This window comes from Dichomitus squalens (genome assembly GCF_000275845.1).
Source record: "Dichomitus squalens LYAD-421 SS1 unplaced genomic scaffold DICSQscaffold_6, whole genome shotgun sequence".
NCBI lineage: Eukaryota > Fungi > Basidiomycota > Agaricomycetes > Polyporales > Polyporaceae > Dichomitus > Dichomitus squalens.
Genome location: NW_006766888.1, coordinates 1,131,842 through 1,149,894, shown reverse-complemented (window position 1 = coordinate 1,149,894; position 18,053 = coordinate 1,131,842). Strand labels below are relative to the sequence as shown.

Below are 18,053 nucleotides of genomic sequence, written 5' to 3'. Positions count from 1 at the left end.
TTGTGAGTTCGCTCGGACGGGAGAGAAGGTTGAGATGGGGTATTGACTTGGGGCTTTCTAGACTGCAAGGGCAAGCAGTGCAGGAAGCACACGTATGTATCCGTTATCCTCATGCTCCGAGCGTGGTGTTGAGCGTCCGGGTTGTCCTGCAGGCCTCACAAGGTGACCCAGTACAAGAAGGGCAAGGATTCGTTGGCTGCGCAGGGAAAGCGTCGTTACGACCGTAAGCAGTCCGGGTACGGTGGTCAGACCAAGCCCGTCTTCCACAAGAAGGTACGTTTCATGGTATTGATTAGGGCGCGGCAACAAGACCAGTGCTCAACCGATGGCGTATCGGTGTAACAGGCAAAGACGACGAAGAAGGTCGTGCTCCGGCTAGAGTGCACGGTGTGCAAGTACAAGATGCAGCTCTCCCTGAAGCGTTGCAAGCAGTACGTTGCCCTCGTCCATGTTCCCCTTCGTTGCCGTTGTTTACGTCAGCGCTGTAGCTTCGAGCTTGGTGGTGAGAAGAAGACGAAGGGTGCTGCGCTCCAATTCGTGAGTATCCCCCTCTACCCACTCGTCCGTACGACCTTCGTGCTCATTCTTTGTGCAGTAATCGTCTTCGCATCGTATCCTTGTCCTTGTCTCGCCATCCGTATTATCACTGCCACTATCTACCATCCGCGCATTATGTAGTATGCACGCTCCATGCATATGCGACGACGCATGTCACAAAATTGTATTCATATGGGTCTGAACGGAGTCCCTGGACTACAACTCGATGGCTTTCGGCCGTCAGGCATAACATAATTGCGCTACGGATACAACAACGGAATATGGTAATTGCATGAAGATAGATACTGGCAGTGCGGTGACGACTGGTAGAAGTGCAGGTGATGCCGAAGGAGGAAAGAAAGGCAGCCAATTTAAAGCATATGCGAGCATGAGGACGGCGGAAGGGTTCATAATCAGAACAGCATTATCAAAGCTTCTACGACGCTCCGTTCACAGTCGGGTGAGAAGGTGGCGGCGGACTCTTCACCTCCAGCCCTCCGACCAAGACACGAATCGCTTCAATAGCCTGCAACGTTGAGGACATCTTCGTCGACAATTCTTGAATGGCCTGCGTGTGCGCAGCACGCAGTGTCTCTTGTTGATCGCGCAGGCCCTGAAGTTGCGGGGCAATGAGTTCGGGGATAGACTTGACGAGGTAGGGTGCAATCTGCTTAACAACTGCGTCTCCCATGGGTTCAGCAGATTGCGAAGAAGAGCCTTGAGAGATATACGCCCGGACGGCCGCGTTCAATGCGCGCATCTCTGATATCATTCTATCGGCTTGCGTCGAATCTCCCGACGACGTCTGCGTATTTTGAAGCTGTCATGAACACGCGTTAAGCCGAACGGGCTGAGAAACGAGTCAGTGTGGCGTACCTCCTCCAGCTGCTGCCGGAGCTGGACGTTCTCGGCTTGGAGCGCCATGTTCTCGGTCTGCAGCCGTTCGTTGAATCCGGCCAGCTGCGCCACTTCTTGCGACAGCCTTGCGACCTGTTGCCCAGTAGTCGCCGCATGCTGCTGCAACGTCTGGAGCGTCTTGAGCTGCTCCTCGGTGAGCGCGGCACGAGGCTCGGGCGGTTTGGCCTGCACGGTTCCCGTAGAGGCGAGGACGATGGATTGCACGTTTTCGGCGATGATCGCGTCGATCTGCGCGAGCAGCGACGGGTCCTGCACATCACGTTCGAGCCTGCCCAGGCGTTCTTCGAAGTTCGCCATGGTGTCGCGGATTTTCTCCAGTTCTGAAGGGACAATTGCTTCGGCCAAGAACGTACTGGCTTGGTTTGAGGCCATCTCCACGTCTCCTCCACCAGTGGCCCTAGACTCGGACGAGAGATTACTTTGAAGTTGCTTAGACATCTGCTCCCATCGCGCATCGACAGATTTAAACAAGTCCTGTAGTTGAGAAACAGAGCCTTTCAGAGACCCGATTTCTTTAGCCAGCTCTTGTTGATGTTCCTTGCTGTTTCCATCCAATCCGGGCGGGAGTGTGCGTCGGTTTGTGTATGTGGGCCAAAATTTCGCGGACGATAAATTGGTCAGGATCTTCTTCATATCGTCCGCTTTCTGTCCCAGCTGCCCCTGCAAACTTTGCAGGTGGCCCTCTATCACGGTCCTGTCCTCGGCGGGGAGAGTCTGGTAGCTGAATGATTCGACGAGCTGCTTATAATCACGGATATCGGTTTCCATCGAACGGCAGTCATTATGTATGCGCGTCGCCGCTGCAAGAAGTCTGCGGGGCGGGCACGTTACGTCGGCATTTCAGGTCAGTCTGCGAAGCACATTGCATCACTCACTCGACACGGCTCGACCAGATCTTATTCTTCTCTTCGATGGAGAGATCTCCGCCAAAACCAGCGCCCTGCCCGGACGCTTTTGGCACCGCCGATGTGGCGGCGGCTACCGCAGAAGATATTTGCTGCCACTGGAGCTGGTTAGATTCCAACAGGGTCTTTATCGTGTCCGGAGTGGGAACGCTTGAGGGAGGAGTAGCAGCTGCGTTTGCGGTCGGTTGCGGCACAGCTGCACGGTCAGCGTCCATTCCAGCCATGGATACGGAAGCCGTAGCATGAACTCTTGAAGGGGACGAGTGCTGGGAAGGAATGCGGGTGCTCGCGATGCTGCTCTCCCTTCCGTAAGACGCCTTCGTGGACGTCGTCCCCACGTCCCTCATTGGCACGTCCACAGCCTCGTTCTTCAGGAACATCGGGCTTCTGTGGTTGAAGTTCGCCGCCCCTGCACCACCGCCTCCATTCCTAGGACCATCCGGGATCGCACCATAGGGCCTGGGACCCCTCGGCGGCGCCCCACCAGCTGGGCCCGCCGGCGGTGGCGGCGTGCGAAGCCTTCCGCGGAGGACGGGCGAGCGCGAGCGCGAGCTTCGGTGTCCATACGCACGCGCGGCTGCGTTCTCCCGTTCACGACTGATCGACCGCCGCCCACGGATACGCTGCGCGAGCGTTGGGGACGCGGCGGCGCTCGCCGCCAGCGCCCGCTCGCGGCTGTCCGACCGGCGGCGCAGACTCGGACCAGGGGCAGGGCTCGGGGGCCGCTCGCGCCTGCGCCCGGGGCTGAGGGAGCGATGGCGGGCGGCATTCGCGACGGCGGACTGGGGGTGGTGGTGATTGTGGTGGTTCGGGAGGTAGGGCGGGGGGCGGCCGGGCGAGCGGTGTCGGCCGACGATGAGACGGTACTCGTCGTCGGTGAGGTACTGGAGCGGGGGCTCGCCGGAGGCCCGGGCGTTGCGCCAGTGCTCGCCGTCATTGGGGTGGGCGAAGTAGCACATGCGGTTGCGGGGGCAGCCGATGCCGCCGTCGAGGCGTTTGTAGGGCCGGCCATTGCTGTCGAACCACTGCGCGACGGCGGGCGGTGTTCAACATCTCGTTTGGAGGTGTACGAATGGGAAAGGGGGAGGGAAACATGAGGGAAGTGAGTAGAGGATGGGACGACGTACGTGACATCTTCGGTCTGGGCTGAATGCTTTGCGGCCTGGGACGTTATCCCGAGGAGACATTGCCTGATTCTTTGAAGGATCGTACAAAATTAGTGGTCCACCTTGAGGTCTTAGCGATATGGGTGGATGAGCAGAGCGTCTTGGTGCGGGAGCATTAGATTGGGGAAGAAGGAGGAGGCCAAGAGACGCAGTGCTATAAGTACAATGGGCTCGCGCCTGCCCGAGGACTTACCACGCTTCGTCGCCCGGCTCTTCGGAACTAAAGAATCTAATCACGAGAAATCTCCACGCTGCATAACAGGCGTCGACGGCGCAGCTACTATACGGTGGTACTAGTACTTGGTATATTTCCTCCGGAACAACGTAATGGAGTACACTGGTTTGGGAGCGCGTGGTGAGCGCGCTGCCAGCTGCTAAGAAGCTTTATTGTGGGCCATGTTGGGAAGATAGATGCTTCCAGGATATAGCATGTGGGCTTCCCTGCCACGGACTTAACACGGAAACGTGCACGAGTGCGACGAGGCAAGCTGAATAAGTTTCAGCTGACGACGGGCGCGGTGATACGCTCGATGTGAGGAATCACAGCGTTCGTCCTTGAAAGATGATTGCATACCCATCTGCTAATCCGCACCACATGTTGATACTATTGTACAATAACCTACATTATACGACTTCGCCGATCGAAGTGCCTACTTCGAGTCCAGGGCTGCCAGATGGTCAACCAACTCCTCCATGACCGACTTGGTTCTTCTGTGGGTAGAGTCGTCTGCGGAGGGAGTTGTAGGTGAGATAGGAATACCTGAGAACCGCTTGGTAGGGACGAGCGGCGTAGACCTCGGTTCGAAACCCGGGGCAATCTTTCGGAGAGCTTCACGCTTCCGCCGCTCTTTCTCTTCCTCTCGGGCCTTGAGGTATGCCTCGCGGCGAGTGGCATGCGCAGCAAGAGTGGATCTTCGAGATGCCTCCACAGTGAGGACGTGCGGCTCAAGCGTGAACGGGTATACGAACTAAGTAACATGGCGTTTATCAATCGTCTTCGACAGTTTTGGTTGGCCTGGGACTCACATATGCAGTCACACTATCTGGCAGGGGATGAATGTCCGGTGGGAGTTCTACCTGTCATTGTTCGTCAATGTCACTAACATGTCTTATCGACAATGGGATACGAACAGGCCGGGGAAGGCGCAGACTAGGTGATTTGATGAGCGGGAGGCCCGATGCAGCTGCGTATTGCGATTGTGCTTGCGAGCGGCGTAAGCAACCAGACAACGGTGCAGGCTGGTACCAGTACCCTACATTTGGACATGGTGAATCGATTTCGACGCCACGAGGGTGACTGCTGTCCTGCTAGCAATCTTCCACCGGTCTCGTTCGTGGGCTTATATGACCTGCTCAGCAGTCTCCGCAAAAGTAGCGCACCCTCAGATCACGATGGATGAGGAATACAGACGAGCTACCAGTAGGAGCGCGGACAGTAGAGGTCGCGGATATGAGCAATCGCCTCCGTAGATGATAGGCACGTGCGGGAATGACTGGAGTGCGTCATGGCGTCGCGGTGCCGGATTCGGAAAGGGTGGTGGAAAGACTCGCGCAGACTCGACTCTCATAAGCTCGCCGCCTTATGCATCTCACTCGGTACACTTCCACTCCTCGCTAGTCAAATCCTCGCCCCATGGCACCCAAGGGAAAGTCGTCCGCGACATCTGCTACGCGCAAGAAGCATGCTCGCAAGGCTGCCTCCACACAGGGCGTCGTGGAAGAGCCCCAGGTACCCAAGGAGAAGAAGCCCAAAGGCAAGGATAAGAAGAGCAAGAAGGAGCCTCGCAAGAAGGTCTATGTCCCCCCTGTAAAACCCGCTCCAATCGTTCCAGATCCTCTTGATACTCTTGGGCTCGCGCAGAGGCTCCCTGCGGAACTCGTCGTGGTGCTGCGCCTCCTCGCGAAGAAGGATGCTACCACGAAACGACGCGCTCTCGAAGATATGCAGACCGCTTGGATTGGCCGAGCGAAGAAGGGCGAAGAGGGCGAGTACCTTGTCTACACCTTACAGGAGATCATTCCGGTCTGGGTGCGGCCGTCTTCGCTGCTGACTCTCCCGCTCGCTCTCGCTAACATCCTACCTTCCAGCTACACCACATCCCAGCCCTCTTCCTGCACCCCTCCAGACGGATCAGACTCCAGGCCATCGCCCTCCACTCCTCCTTCCTCGAGATTCCAAACCTACGCACCCAGATCTTCTTCCAGATCCGTGAAGCTATCTCGTCCGACCAAGCAGAATCTATCCTAGGCTCGTGGTGCCTCGCCGTGCACGACGTCGACCGCCAGGTCTCCTCCTTTGCGCGCGAGTCCTGGCTCCGGTACGTCACCGCCGCCTCCCCCTCCGACGACAAGCTCGCCCTCGGCGCGACGCTCCTCCCGCGCCTCTGGGACTTCGTCCAGCGCACACTCCTCGACCCCTCGGGAGTCTACCTCTACATTAACCCCCCACAACCCATGCTGCCAGTCCGAGCCCAAGGCGGAAAGAAGGGCAGCGGGCGCGGTACCCCAGTACGGCGCGACGGGGACGCGAGCCCGAGCCCGAGCCCGAGCCCGCGCGCGAAGGCGGACGAGGACGAGGAGAACGAACAGGATAGGAAGGCGCGCCTGCGCGTGGGTGCCTTCGGGGCGACCGAGTGGGTTTTGAGTGGGTGTCCTACGTCTCTTGTGGGAAGCATGTACATGTGTTCAATGCAGTCGTTTCTTTTCCTCCCTCCCCCACCCCTTTTCTACGCGTGTTCTTCAGATGCAAAATACACCGCTGCCGCTGCTCCGAGCAAGACGGACGAGAGGGCGGAGGCGAAGACGACGGCGAGTGTGAATGAGGCTGAAGAGAAGGAGGACGCGTTCTTCGAGCCTCTTGCGAATCCAGCTCTGTGGTCGTCTCTGTACTATGGAAAGGTACCACCATTCGTCGACTCTGAGAGCTTCGGCTTCGAGCAGCCCGTGGTAAGACGATCGGCGTGGTCGTTGCTCCAGACGTTAGTCCAGAAGTGCAAGGGTAAGCATCGTACGTAGATGCGACGGCTGAGAAGCCACACTAATATCTTCCTATGCAGCTCAACTCGAGAGCCTCGTCCCCGTCCTGAGCAGCGCTATCCTCAGGTCTGCCTGGGTCGAACCCGATCCGAACGTCAGAGCTGCGATGTGGCAACCGCTGCTCGTCTTCCTCAAGGGTATGGCCCATCCCGTTTCCTACGACGTAGCTTGATGGCTAATTCCGTGCGCGCAGAACACCCAAATGCTTGGACGCTGGAAGCGGAGGCCGAGAAGGAGGATGAGGAAGAGTCAGGCTCCGACAGTGATGGCGAAGCCTCGAAGCCTCCTCTAAAACCATCCACGTCTCCGACTGGCCCATCGCAAGCGTACACGGAGTTCCTGCAGTTCCTCGCCACCGGGTGCTCCGGGTCTCCTGCACAGGGGTACCCTACTGTCCTCATCATCTTATCCACAATTCCATCTTCGGTGAGTGCCCCTGCGTCTTCCTGTTATATGCCTGTACCTGACTGGTTTTCTAGATCGTTTCGCCCTCTTCTGAACGTCCACTTGAGGATCTCTTCGTGTCCTTCTGGGCCGCGGTCGATGCCCGCGTGCTGAACTCGCTCGACCGCGTAGCCGCATCCACAGCGTTCTTCGCATCCGTCTTGGAATCCCTGGTGTTCGTCGTCCGTCGTGTCGTGTCGGCTCCAGCAGACGAAGCCATTTCTCTCATCCACGGCACGGCCGCGGAAAGCCAATCTCCGAACGTCGACGCCGCCGTGAAGACGCTCATCCAGGACCAGATCAAGCGCGCCTGGCAAGAGCTGTCCTCCGGGAGGCTCAAGGTCAAGGGGGCGAGCGCCGGGACGGAGCTGGCGAAGACTTTCGCGGCTTTGTACAGGCTTCGCGCAGGTAAGCCCCGGGCTTCGTCCTGATATTACTGCGCACTCGCTCATCTCCGCTCCGCACCGCAGACTTGTTCGAGGCCGGATGGAGGGTCGTCGCTGGGGCGATCGAGAACTCCGTCAAGTCCGCCGCGGAGGCGGTCCCTGCGCTTGTGCCCGAACTCCTGCAGCAGTTCGTCGCCTCGCTGGAGAGGGGGACTGCGCCTGCAGATGCTGCGAACGATCTTTTGCTGCTTGTGGTGAGGACGACGCTCGAGGAGTGCGCGGCGCTGTTGCAGGCGGACGAGGCGCAGGACGCGCGTGTGGCGTCCCTTGTTGGAATTCTCGAGAGGTTCGGCGAGCTTGTCTTCGCGGACGACCAGATGGCGAAGGTTCGTCTCACTGGGACGTCTGTCCGTGATTACAGCATGCTGACGGTTGTCTCAGGACGTAGACGGATTGGTTCAGTCTCAGACAGACCGCCTCCTCACAGCGATGCCATCCCTGCTGCTCCTCTACCTCAAGTTCCGCAAAGATGAAGTGGTCGCGTCGACAGTCTGGCACCGTGTGCTCGAGACTGTTGGGCGTAGCCCTGAGGAGCTCGACTCGACGCTCCCCGCGCTTCTGGATGCAGCGGAGAGTAAGCGGCTTCCCGACTACCTGAGACCACAAGGAGAGGCGCTCCACGACGCGGCCGCCCACATGCTCTCCGAGGCGCTCGCTGGTCCCCAGGGTGCGACTTCCACATCGCTGATCGGGAGGCTTCTGGTCAACTACCGTATGTCGCATGAAATCACGTCGTGTCGTTGCTAACGGAGACGATTCGCAGAGCCCTTCATCTCTCGAAGCTGCCGTGAGGGTCTTCTGCACAGCCTCGTGGACTCGTTCAGACTCCACTTCGACGACGTCTTGCACGAGAACAAGTCTTCTGTGGACGCGTTCAACATTCCTCTGAGCCTACTTCACGACCTCATTGAGCGTGACCCGTCCGCGAGCGCAATTGAGAGCTTCGCGTCCTCGCTCTTCCCGTATGCGTTCTTGCTCGCCTTTCTACTTCCACAAGTCCTCCCGGTGGACGCCAAGCAACAAGCTCTCGCTAAGGGACTCTGGCAGAAGTGGGTCCACATCGGCTCTGCGGAGGCGAAGGGCACTACGTTGTCTGTCATCAAACATCTGCTGCGTGAACTGCTCATTGACAGCTCCAATAAAGCCACGTTCGTCCGCTCTCGCTGTCTTGCATAACGTGCAACTGATCATATCGTGTTTAATCACAGGCCAGAGCATGTCTTGCGTACTCTGTCTGCCTCTTCGTTCGGCTCAAAGGTCGACGTGCTATCGGATATATTCCCATCCAGGGCGGAGCTAGACAGCATGTTGGAAGCGCTACCCTCTACCCCTCTGGATCCGAGTTTGGCGGTCGTGGACCCTCTCGTACCACCATCGGTGCAATACCGCTCAATCAAAGTTACAGCGAGCGAGTTCGATACGCAGGGCCTCGCGAAGTACGCGCGCACCGTGCACGGGCTGTTGCTTTACCTCGTAGACGAGCGGCAGACAGCGAAGGAGAGCATGTGGGCGCTGCACCATATCCTTGCGCTCGCGATCTACGCGGAGGAGAGCAGTTACCTGCCTGGTGCGCAGAGCCCGGTGTTCGCCAAGACCGTCGCTCGCGCTACATTGCAGAGCATATTGGACAGAGTGCAGCAGCTCGCGGCGTACCTTCTTTCCTCGGCCACGGACGAGAAGTGGCACTCCAGCGTGACGAATGCGCTCGTGAACCAGGGTCCGGCGACGGGTCTTGAGGGGGTCGGCCAGCTTGTTGTTGACTTGGTCGGCCGTGCGACGCGTCGTGACACGGTCCGCGAGTCGCGTGTCCTTCATATGATCCTCCGGCACGCTCTCAGTACCGCAACGAAGGCAGACTCGGAGCAATGGATGCTTGTCGCCAGGAAGATTGAGAAGTTGGGTGAGTACTGCTGCGATATATGCGCTCATTACCTCTCTCATGTGACGTTGCGTGTCGGGCAGCTCCTCATACATCCCTCGCAATCATCTTCTCCATCACCCGCTATGCGCCAGAGCCGACGCGGCTGGAACGGTTCCGCAACGAGCTCGCAGCGGGCACGTTGGGCATCCCAGCTTCAAAGGCGAACACCGAGGGGCTCTGGCTCCTCCGCAACCTCGCAGCGTCCGCGCCCGACCCGGACTCCGACGTGGTCTTCCTTCCACAGCAGCGTGCGATCAACCTCATTAAAGCCTGCCAGCAGTGGATCACATCAGACGAGGACCTGGAAGAGGACGTGCAGAGCGAGATGACGCTGGTGTTTGCGAGCCTGGTGCCGATCCTGTCCAACGTGCCGGGCGGGCACTGGGATCTTGTGTTCGATGTGGTGGAGAACAATCTCGAGGTGTGCGAAAGAGTTCGGAACGAGGGCTGCGAGAGCTAACCTCTTTATGCAGAACTCGACATTGGATGATCCATCCACCTATGTCACCCTCAGCAGGACGCTCCAGTTGTTCATGATCATCGAGGACTTCGCATCCTCGAATAAGGCGCTCAAAGCGATATGGGATGAGAGGAGATCAGCCATTCTCACCCTGATCCGAGATCTCGTTTCGCTCAAGCTGGGTATGTACCATAACTACGGTTGAGAGATGCTGACTGACAGGCTTCCAGAGAGTTCAACTTTATCAACGCCGTTGTCGATGTGCCGGGAGCTCGCCCTTCAAATTGTGCAAGATCTTCCTCCCTCTCTTCTCACCCGAGATACGCTCCCGAAGATGTGTCACCTCGTCACAGACGGCTCCATCGACGTGCAACGGATGGCATACCAGCTCCTGCAGGAAGCAGCGAAGAAGTACACGGAAGAGCTTGTCATCGAGGCTGCTGTCGACACCGAAGATGCTGTGAAACCAGAACTTCCTACTGAGTTGCTGAATATCTTGCAACACAGTCTGAATCAGGAAGAAGGGGAGGAGTACGGAGAGGTTCGTCTCTCACCCCGAATACTTTGACGATCCGCTTCATTCACTTTTGGTAGGGCTGGTTCGGCCAAATACTGGCTTGGATGGTAACGTTTGATCTGTTCCATGGCGCCGTAAGTAGTCCATACTGTCGCATTATCACTCTTTTGCTGATGTTACGCTTTCGCAGTCAATGAAAGTGAAGTCGGGCTATATCGACCAACTCAAGGATCTTGACCTCGTGGGCTCCAGACTTCTCCCAGTTGTCTTTGGCTTATTGGACCTATACGGAGGCATGGCGAAAGCGTTCAAGCTCGAGATCTGGGACGTAGACGAGTTCTATCTCGACTGTGAGCTAAGCTGCATCTCTGAACCTAACCTTGTTCTGATCAAAACGAACTCGTCACTAGATTATACCACTGATACACCGATCTCCCTCCGACTCCTCACCGCCCACCTCTATTACCGCGCGCTGCTCCTCGTCCCATCTCTCATCCGCGCCTGGCTCAACGATTGTCGCGACCGCCAGCTTCACACAACAGTTACAGCATACACATCGCGCCACTTCTCGCCGGCGATTATCCGTACCGAATTAGAGCGCGTCAAGGACCCCAGCACGGCACAGGAACTTGTGAGCGAGAACGAGAACATCACCATCAAGGTCGCGAACGCCGTCAACGAAGTTACTGCCGCCTATGCAGTCGACGAGCAGAAGCTCGAATTGACCATCAAGCTCCCAGCGGACTGGCCGCTTCACGCGGTCGACATTCGAGACTCCAGGCTAGTGGGCGTCACGGAAGACCGATGGAGAGCGTGGGTGCTGGGTGTACGGCAGATCTTGACATTCCGGGTATGTTTAGGCTCTGTCCTGTGTAGAATTCTGGACGGCGTACTGAAACGGGCTGCACAGAGTGGAAGCATTGTCGACGGGCTGAGCTTCTTCCTGAAGAACGTCACGTCGCACTTCGCAGGCATCGCTGAGTGTGCAATCTGCTATTCGTGCGTATTCAAACCTACCCTTCGATTTTATGGAGTATCTCCATACTGTTTCACAGCATCGTGAACCCCACCGACGGTAGCTTGCCACGCAAGCCTTGCAAGACTTGCAAGAACCGCTTCCATGCAGCATGTCTTTACAAGGTTCGTGATCGCCCTACTTACAGTGAGAACTATGGGGACTCATGGTGTGTCGTAGTGGTTCAACACGAGTCATTCGTCAAGTTGCCCGCTTTGCCGTTCTGAAATCATGACAGGAAAATGAGAAATACACCTCACTTTGTATCATCTATGCAACTCTGATTACTGGCGAGAATGGCTGTTCTCATGCAACCCGCGTGTAGCATTATCTTACAATTGTAGAAAGATATCTCTATAGACGTCCACCCAGACCGTGCGAAGTAGAGCGGCAGTCACTATCTACGTGTGCCTTTGCTTCATGCCGACTTTGCATTCCACCGGCTTGCGCAGGAAGCCCTCCCTCGTTTCAAGCTTGTCGATAGATTCAGCACATCTAGAGTAGGTGACATAGAAAACACCGGAACTTACCTGGGCATTGGGATTCTCCAGGACGAAGTGATACCGGCGGAAGATAGAAGCCACGATCACGAGCAGCTCCAAGTTAGCAAGATTCCTTCCGACGCAACTCCTGCAGGCACCCACCCATAATAGTCAGCCATAGGTCCTTCCATCCGTGATCACAACAAGCTAGACTGACCTAGGTCCGAACGAGAATGGGTTGAACGTCTTCTGTACGAGGTTCTTGTCCTGCTCGAACCATCTCTCCGGCCGGAAGTCGTCAACGTCTTCGCCCCAAACGGCCTTATCGCGGTGAATCGTGTACGTCGGCACGCTCAGCACCGTACCCTCCGGGAAGAACTTGCCGCACACAGTCAGCCCTCCCTCCGGCACGAGTCGTGGCAACCCAATTCCGGAGGTGGCGTGGATGCGGAGGGCCTCGTTGATGACAGCTTCGAGATAGGGCAGACGCTTGACCTGCTCGTATGAGGCAACCGGATCGTCATCGCTACCAAGCGCGGCATCGAGCTCTTGCTGGAGCTTACGCTGAGCGGCTTGGTTCTTGGCGAGCCAGTACGTAAGGGCGCAAGAGGAGCTGCGCAAATGGAGTAAATCAGCGTCGATTTCAGTCAAACAAGTACCCCACGAACTACCTCCGGACGCCTGTTGGCGCATCGGGCGCGGAGGAAGTCACCCCGAAACGATCCAAGAGGCAAACGGAGACAGATTGGATAGCAGACTCACTTCGAAGTCGTGTCACTCCCCGCAATCAATTGCGTGAGCGCCTCGGCCGTAAGCTCCTCCCTCCCCATTGGGTCACCATTATCGTCGCGGCCTTCCTGCAGTTTCGAAAGGAGATCCGCTCGGTCGGAAGGGTTAGCAAACCTCTGGGCGACTGCAGCGACAGCGATACCGGCGAGTTTCTGGACAGCCTGGTTGCCTTTCGAGTACCATGGGATCTTCTTCGCAAGCGGGCGCCAGTGCGGGGGCAGTACGCCCATCGCAGCGGAATACTCGCCGCGGTCGTTCAGAACCTGCACAGCTGGGAAGTGTTCGATCTGGATTTCCTTGGAGGAGTCGGAGGACCCATACGCCGCCATGGCAGCCTTGTGGGAGACCGCGACGGGCGCCGAGTCCTTGCAGGCGTCGAGCATCCCAAAGGGCGCCCCGAACGCGAGGTCGCCTGCGAACCGCGGATTAGTGGCATGTTTCAGTACAGGACGTGACGTTCAGCGAGCCGCGCCGCTGTCAAAGGGTGATAGCAAGGTGCGAGTTACCTACCTATGATGTCGAACGCGAGATAGTTGTACCATGGCAGACAATCGTACCATACGCGACCGTCTCGGCCTTGCCAACCACCCTCGCCCTCATCGCCGGAGAGCCCGTTTTTCCCGCCCTCGCAGAGCTTGTCCCACTGCCTGAAGAGGTTTGCGAGGTGCTGGCGGACATGAGGCTCGAAGTCCAGGACGTTCTTTTGCGCGAAGATGTTGGAAACAATCTTGCGCTTGCGCGCATGTTGTACGCGCGAACGCGTGTTGAAGAGGCCGCGCTGGATGGACACGAACGCGTCGTAGAAGTCCGACTTGAGCGTGCCTGTTCCATGGCCATAGACGACTTGGAGCGCTTCGGGGTCCGAGATGGACAAATGGTTCGGCGCGATGCGCACAAAGGTACCTGTGCGATGTCCAGAATTGGGTCAGCATGGGAACCTTTTCACGACCACCGTGCCCGCGAGACAAAAGGAGACAGGGCTATGATGTGCGCAGGGTGCTTCTCGATGACGGAAGCAGCCATGGAGAAATAGACTTTCGCCAGCTATATGGAGCGTGGTCTATTGAGCGTGGTCTCGTGGACACGCTCCGCCTCGCGTCACGAGCGCCGCCACAGCAGTCGGAGCATGAGCGTCAGGTGTGCAACTGACCGTATTGCTTGTGCAGCTCATGGACGCGTTCAGAACGATGCCCCTGAGCAGCGACATAGCCCAGCCAGATGTCGGATAACTTGGCGAGAAGAGGGCCAGGGTACTCTCGTATGTGGTGGGGATCGGCCAGGTACGGTACGAAGTGGATAAGAAGGACAGCAGTGAACCCTACCACCGCCCAAGTGGCAGGTTCAGAATTGAGGAGACGGTCGACCAAGGACATCGCTAGAGGGGAGAGCAATGGAAGGAGGGCGTTGTTACGTCGGGATATATGAAGGCTAACTCGTGAGCGCCTGGCGAAGCACGGCCTAACGTGCGTACAGAAGCGAAGCACGGGCGAAACGGACGGCTCTCATGTGTCCTCGCCGCCGGGTTCCTTTCGTGGAGATCAGTTACTCAGGCTGAGGGTCGATTGATCAAGGAGGGTGACGTACAGGTTGGCTACCGACCATAAGGGGCGAGGTAAAGCACTCGCTGTTCGGTCTATCACGGAGACATCCCCCATTGAGCTGTGGATCTATCCGGCTAGAATGGGAATAGCGACTCTCGCATCTCGAAGAGCGCAGCGCACCCCGCACAAAGGCCCCTCAGACGAGCGGGATCCGGTTGTCCTGTCGGACAGCTGTGTTCGCGTGACGCCTCGCATGACATGGGGACACGCCCGGGTGGATGCCACGCGGAAATATCAGAGCATATAGCAGAGAAAACCGAGTCGTGGGGGCCGAAACTCGAGCGTACCTCGACTTCAAATTCGGAGCAAGGGGAAGCGGCCGCGAGGCAGGTACGAGCTGCGTCGATGCCCACGGTACGCTCTGTCTCCGGATGCCGGGAAACGCGTTACTAAAGCGCAGAAGACAGTCTATGTTAGATCCTGTAAGCAGGCCATGAGCTGACATTAACGCATCCGAAGGGTGCATCGGCTCGTACGAGAATGAGCTCCCCATGGAAGGCTCACAAAGAGCGAACGTCCTGAGCAGTGTCGCAGGCTCCGCCACCAACACACCTCGGCCGTTTCCGAACACGTTCCAGGGGAAGTTGGTGTTATGACAGTTTGCGAGGCCTCTCTGACCTCTTTCAGACCACACCTGCTCTTGCATCATATCTTCTCTGCGTACTCATATGGAACCTCCATCCATAGCATTCTCGTCAATTCGCTTTCCGTCACCGGCACTTCTAGGTCTCCAGTGTCTTCCGTGCCAGGCTCTGCAACCTGTGATATTCAGACGCTTCACTATCGAGTTCGAATGAGCTGCGTTCGGGACCATGTACAAGCAACGAGACAACTATGCAACTACTGTGCGTATATATACGGGATTCAGCACTAACACTACTATGCAAGGTCCGACGACACGACTATGGTATAACGAGAGCGCGAGAGGGTAAAACAATTAGGGAATCGGGGTACCTTGGGGACTCGGGTTCCGGAATACGCTATGATACATGTACCTTTTGATGTAGGGGGGCAGAGACACGCTTGCGACAGCGCTTTAAACGAGACCGGGGGAGAATGGGATGCATGGGGAGAGAGCTGACACAGCGGTCTTCGAGGACTGAGCGGTGGACAGTGGTGAGCGTGTGAAGGCTTTGGTACGTAAAGTTCAGGCGAGAGTGCAACAGGACGTGTCGGAAGCGAGCAGACTACAGACCGGGAGACGGGAGCAGGAGAGTCATCAAGAAGTATCGTATGTCTGGGTCCTGAGCAGCCTGAGACTTCGCAGAGGTGGAAGCGAACACGTATAGGCCTAACGCCAGTGTTGCATCGCAGGGAGCAGGGAATTACTGGGCCATTGGAACGAGGATGGGTATGCTCTGCGGCTGCTCCGCTTCCGCAGGTGTGCCGCCGGGTATCTTCAAGGTGAGGACTCCGTCTTCAAGGTTCACAGATACGTCCTCCGGCTGATGATGAACCCGCATCAGACTGATTCTCGAGCCCCCAGAGGGAGCGACACACCTTTGTCTCTGGGGGGACGGCCAGCGCCCTGAAAAACTTTCCAAACTTGCGCTCGCGCACTTGATGGCCTTGCAGGGGCAGCACCCCTCTTGAGATGCCGGACACGCTGACTTGACGCACGCGGGTGAAGGGACACACAGACATGGTGATTCGGAGGTCGTCCCTCTTGACACCGGGTAACTCGAACATTGCCGTGATCAGATTCTCTTCCGTGCTGAAGTGGACATCTGCGCGGATGCCGTAGCGCTTAACGGGCTCCAGCGGGAATGGTAGAACAAGGCTTTGAGGAAGGGGGTCGGCCTGTGCGCGAGGTGTCGCGCTACCGCTCCCGGCCGAGCCTGCCTCCATACCGAGACTAGTCCGGGAAGATCAAGAGGACGACAGGGAGACGGAGCCCGAAGCGAGCACGCACCTTGTCCCGGTCGCGCTCTGTCCCTGACCTGACGTCGACAGCCCGAGCAGTCCCTCACGCCAACTACTAGCAGCCGGACACGACACCCCCAACGGGGTCCCAACCGTGGGCAGCGCACCACCAGTGTGGCTTGCACTAACGCCGCCCACGCTCGTCTGAGCAGACTGCAACTCACTCACACGACGAGATCTCACAGCGGCGTGCTGCTGCCCCGAGGAGCTGGCAGCACCCGCGCTCGCACCCGCACCCGAGCCCGCGCCTCCCGAGGCGGCGCGGGACTGCGGCCGACGGTACGGGTGGGCAGACTGAACATGCGTCCTCGCGTGAGGTACGCGCCCCGTGCCCGACGCGGACGGCGCGCCGGGGCTCGCGGCAGCCGACGACGACGCTCGTCGCGACGTGTCGACGTGTAGAGGAGGTTTGGACGCACCGCGGCGACCGCTGCCGCTGCGCGACGAGCCGGAGCCAGGACGCTCACCGCTCGCGCTGGCCTGTATGAAGTCCTCCTCTGTTACGGTCTCAAACCGATACTGGTGCGTTGTGGGCGGGGGCGGCTGCACATGGATGGTTCGATGGGTGGGATACTGCTGGCGTTGCTGCTGCTGCTGCTGCTGCTGCTGAACTTGGTGCTCTTGGGGTGTTGAGGGCTGTGCATGTTGAAGAAGAGGCGGAGGCAGTTGGTGAAGCTGAAGCTGAGAAGGCGAGATCTGCTGCTGTGGCTGCTGGAGTGGTGTATGAGCTTGCGCTTGAGGATCTTGAGGCTGCTGAAGCTGGAGTGTCGGGTCTTGGTCTGATGTTGCTGACGCTACTTCCCAAGCGTACACACGCGGCGTTGCAGGATTCGAGTAGTCCACATACTGATGATACGGGAATGACATTGTCACACACACTAAGGACGCAGCCAACGGGACGAACGCGCTGCTGCAGGTAGGTGGTATGGGAAGAAGAGGCGAAGGGGTGTGTCACATACATGTACTCTGCATCCTTTTGTGGCGGTCCCGACGGCGGTGACTCACACGCTCTCATCTCCCAATTCGCCGCCTGTTGCTATCTTGAGCGATGCGAGTCCCGGCGGCGGCTGCCGGATTGCTCAATCTGGAAGGCGTCGGGCACCGATTTCGTAACGGACCGCGCCTCGAAATGCGTTTCCGTGTCACTGGACTCGTCGGACAACAGCGGCAAGGCACGTTTGCACCGCATCTCAACCTTCTCATACACACGCCAGCCCAGCACACCATTGTGCTCCATGCCCAAGTCTTCTTGTCAGACTATTGTTCATCAAATATGGTCCTTCGGTGGACTGGAATCAAACTCTGCGTCATCCACATCGCATGACTGCGTCTGTTTTTCGAAAGCTACAGACCGGAACCAAAAACAGCGAACCTGCGTCAAGCACAGTCACACGCGTGGAGAGGCTCGCATTCGTCTATCACAGCGTGAAGTGCCAGATTTTGGCGGGAGGAGAACAAGCGGAGAATGAGCACATTGCCGCCACGTTCTCCCCACATTGCCGCCACATTCTCCAACAGAGGAGAATGTGCGTCTTTTCCACGAAGACTCCATAGATTGTCCAGACGTTGCCTGCACATTCTCTGCACATTCCCGAGTGTGGAGAATGCGCGATGGATACTACGTAGCACGGCTTATCTGACGTCACTTAGCAAACTTTAATCAATTTGTGAGCGCGTGCTCCCCGACCCATTCGCGAGCTCATGCGGGACCGCACATCCACCGCGCAGTAATCGCTTGGGCATACAATTGCAGGCAATACATATGTTCGCTATATAGACTTACGAAACAGATCTAGAGGGATGCGTGGCCTGTTGCGGTTGAAAGCTAGCGTGCGGTTGAAAGCTAGCACGCGGCTTGTAGAGGGCCCTCCCTGCTGGCCGCGGGGTTCCTTG

The 18,053-nt window shown here is 57.7% G+C and overlaps 6 protein-coding genes across 6 annotated transcripts; 2 read left to right on the top strand and 4 right to left on the bottom strand.

The window, feature by feature from the left end:
- Nucleotides 1–57: 57 nt before the first annotated feature.
- Nucleotides 58–678, top strand: DICSQDRAFT_54653 (uncharacterized protein; the record flags this gene model as incomplete). Its single annotated transcript, XM_007363546.1, has 4 exons — nt 58–92; nt 153–273; nt 346–431; nt 489–678. Coding segments are annotated over 4 exons (432 nt in total), but the record flags the coding sequence as incomplete, so codon positions are not given.
- A 295-nt stretch (nt 679–973) lies between these two features.
- On the bottom strand, nt 974–2,584 carry DICSQDRAFT_145364 (uncharacterized protein; the record flags this gene model as incomplete). Its single annotated transcript, XM_007363545.1, has 3 exons — nt 974–1,357; nt 1,414–2,266; nt 2,331–2,584. The coding sequence occupies 3 exons, from the start codon at nt 2,582–2,584 to the stop codon at nt 974–976; spliced, it is 1,491 nt and encodes a 496-aa protein (XP_007363607.1).
- Nucleotides 2,585–4,080: 1,496 nt separating this feature from the next.
- On the bottom strand, nt 4,081–4,893 carry DICSQDRAFT_102038 (uncharacterized protein). Its single transcript, XM_007363544.1, has 4 exons — nt 4,784–4,893; nt 4,658–4,728; nt 4,553–4,603; nt 4,081–4,494 (listed from the first exon to the last, which is right to left on the bottom strand). Exons 1-4 carry the CDS (start codon nt 4,791–4,793, stop codon nt 4,177–4,179), a joined length of 450 nt encoding a protein of 149 aa, XP_007363606.1. The 5' UTR covers nt 4,794–4,893; the 3' UTR covers nt 4,081–4,176.
- A 266-nt stretch (nt 4,894–5,159) lies between these two features.
- DICSQDRAFT_145362 (uncharacterized protein) lies at nt 5,160–11,611 on the top strand (the record flags this gene model as incomplete). Its single annotated transcript, XM_007363543.1, has 19 exons — nt 5,160–5,555; nt 5,615–6,170; nt 6,270–6,524; nt 6,583–6,699; nt 6,756–6,988; nt 7,042–7,414; nt 7,477–7,778; nt 7,834–8,164; nt 8,216–8,600; nt 8,661–9,352; nt 9,415–9,794; nt 9,847–10,015; nt 10,064–10,374; nt 10,428–10,484; nt 10,541–10,700; nt 10,761–11,200; nt 11,261–11,349; nt 11,406–11,490; nt 11,546–11,611. The coding sequence occupies 19 exons, from the start codon at nt 5,160–5,162 to the stop codon at nt 11,609–11,611; spliced, it is 5,397 nt and encodes a 1,798-aa protein (XP_007363605.1).
- Nucleotides 11,612–11,766: 155 nt separating this feature from the next.
- Nucleotides 11,767–14,009, bottom strand: DICSQDRAFT_55106 (cytochrome P450 monooxygenase pc-bph; the record flags this gene model as incomplete). The annotated part of the gene is made up of 6 exons (XM_007363542.1): nt 11,767–11,838; nt 11,896–11,995; nt 12,065–12,460; nt 12,610–13,048; nt 13,147–13,539; nt 13,787–14,009. 6 exons carry the CDS (start codon nt 14,007–14,009, stop codon nt 11,767–11,769), a joined length of 1,623 nt encoding a protein of 540 aa, XP_007363604.1.
- Nucleotides 14,010–15,562: 1,553 nt separating this feature from the next.
- Nucleotides 15,563–17,027, bottom strand: DICSQDRAFT_167936 (uncharacterized protein; the record flags this gene model as incomplete). The annotated part of the gene is made up of 3 exons (XM_007363541.1): nt 15,563–15,682; nt 15,738–16,092; nt 16,150–17,027. 3 exons carry the CDS (start codon nt 17,025–17,027, stop codon nt 15,563–15,565), a joined length of 1,353 nt encoding a protein of 450 aa, XP_007363603.1.
- Between the last annotated feature and the right edge of the window lie 1,026 nt (nt 17,028–18,053).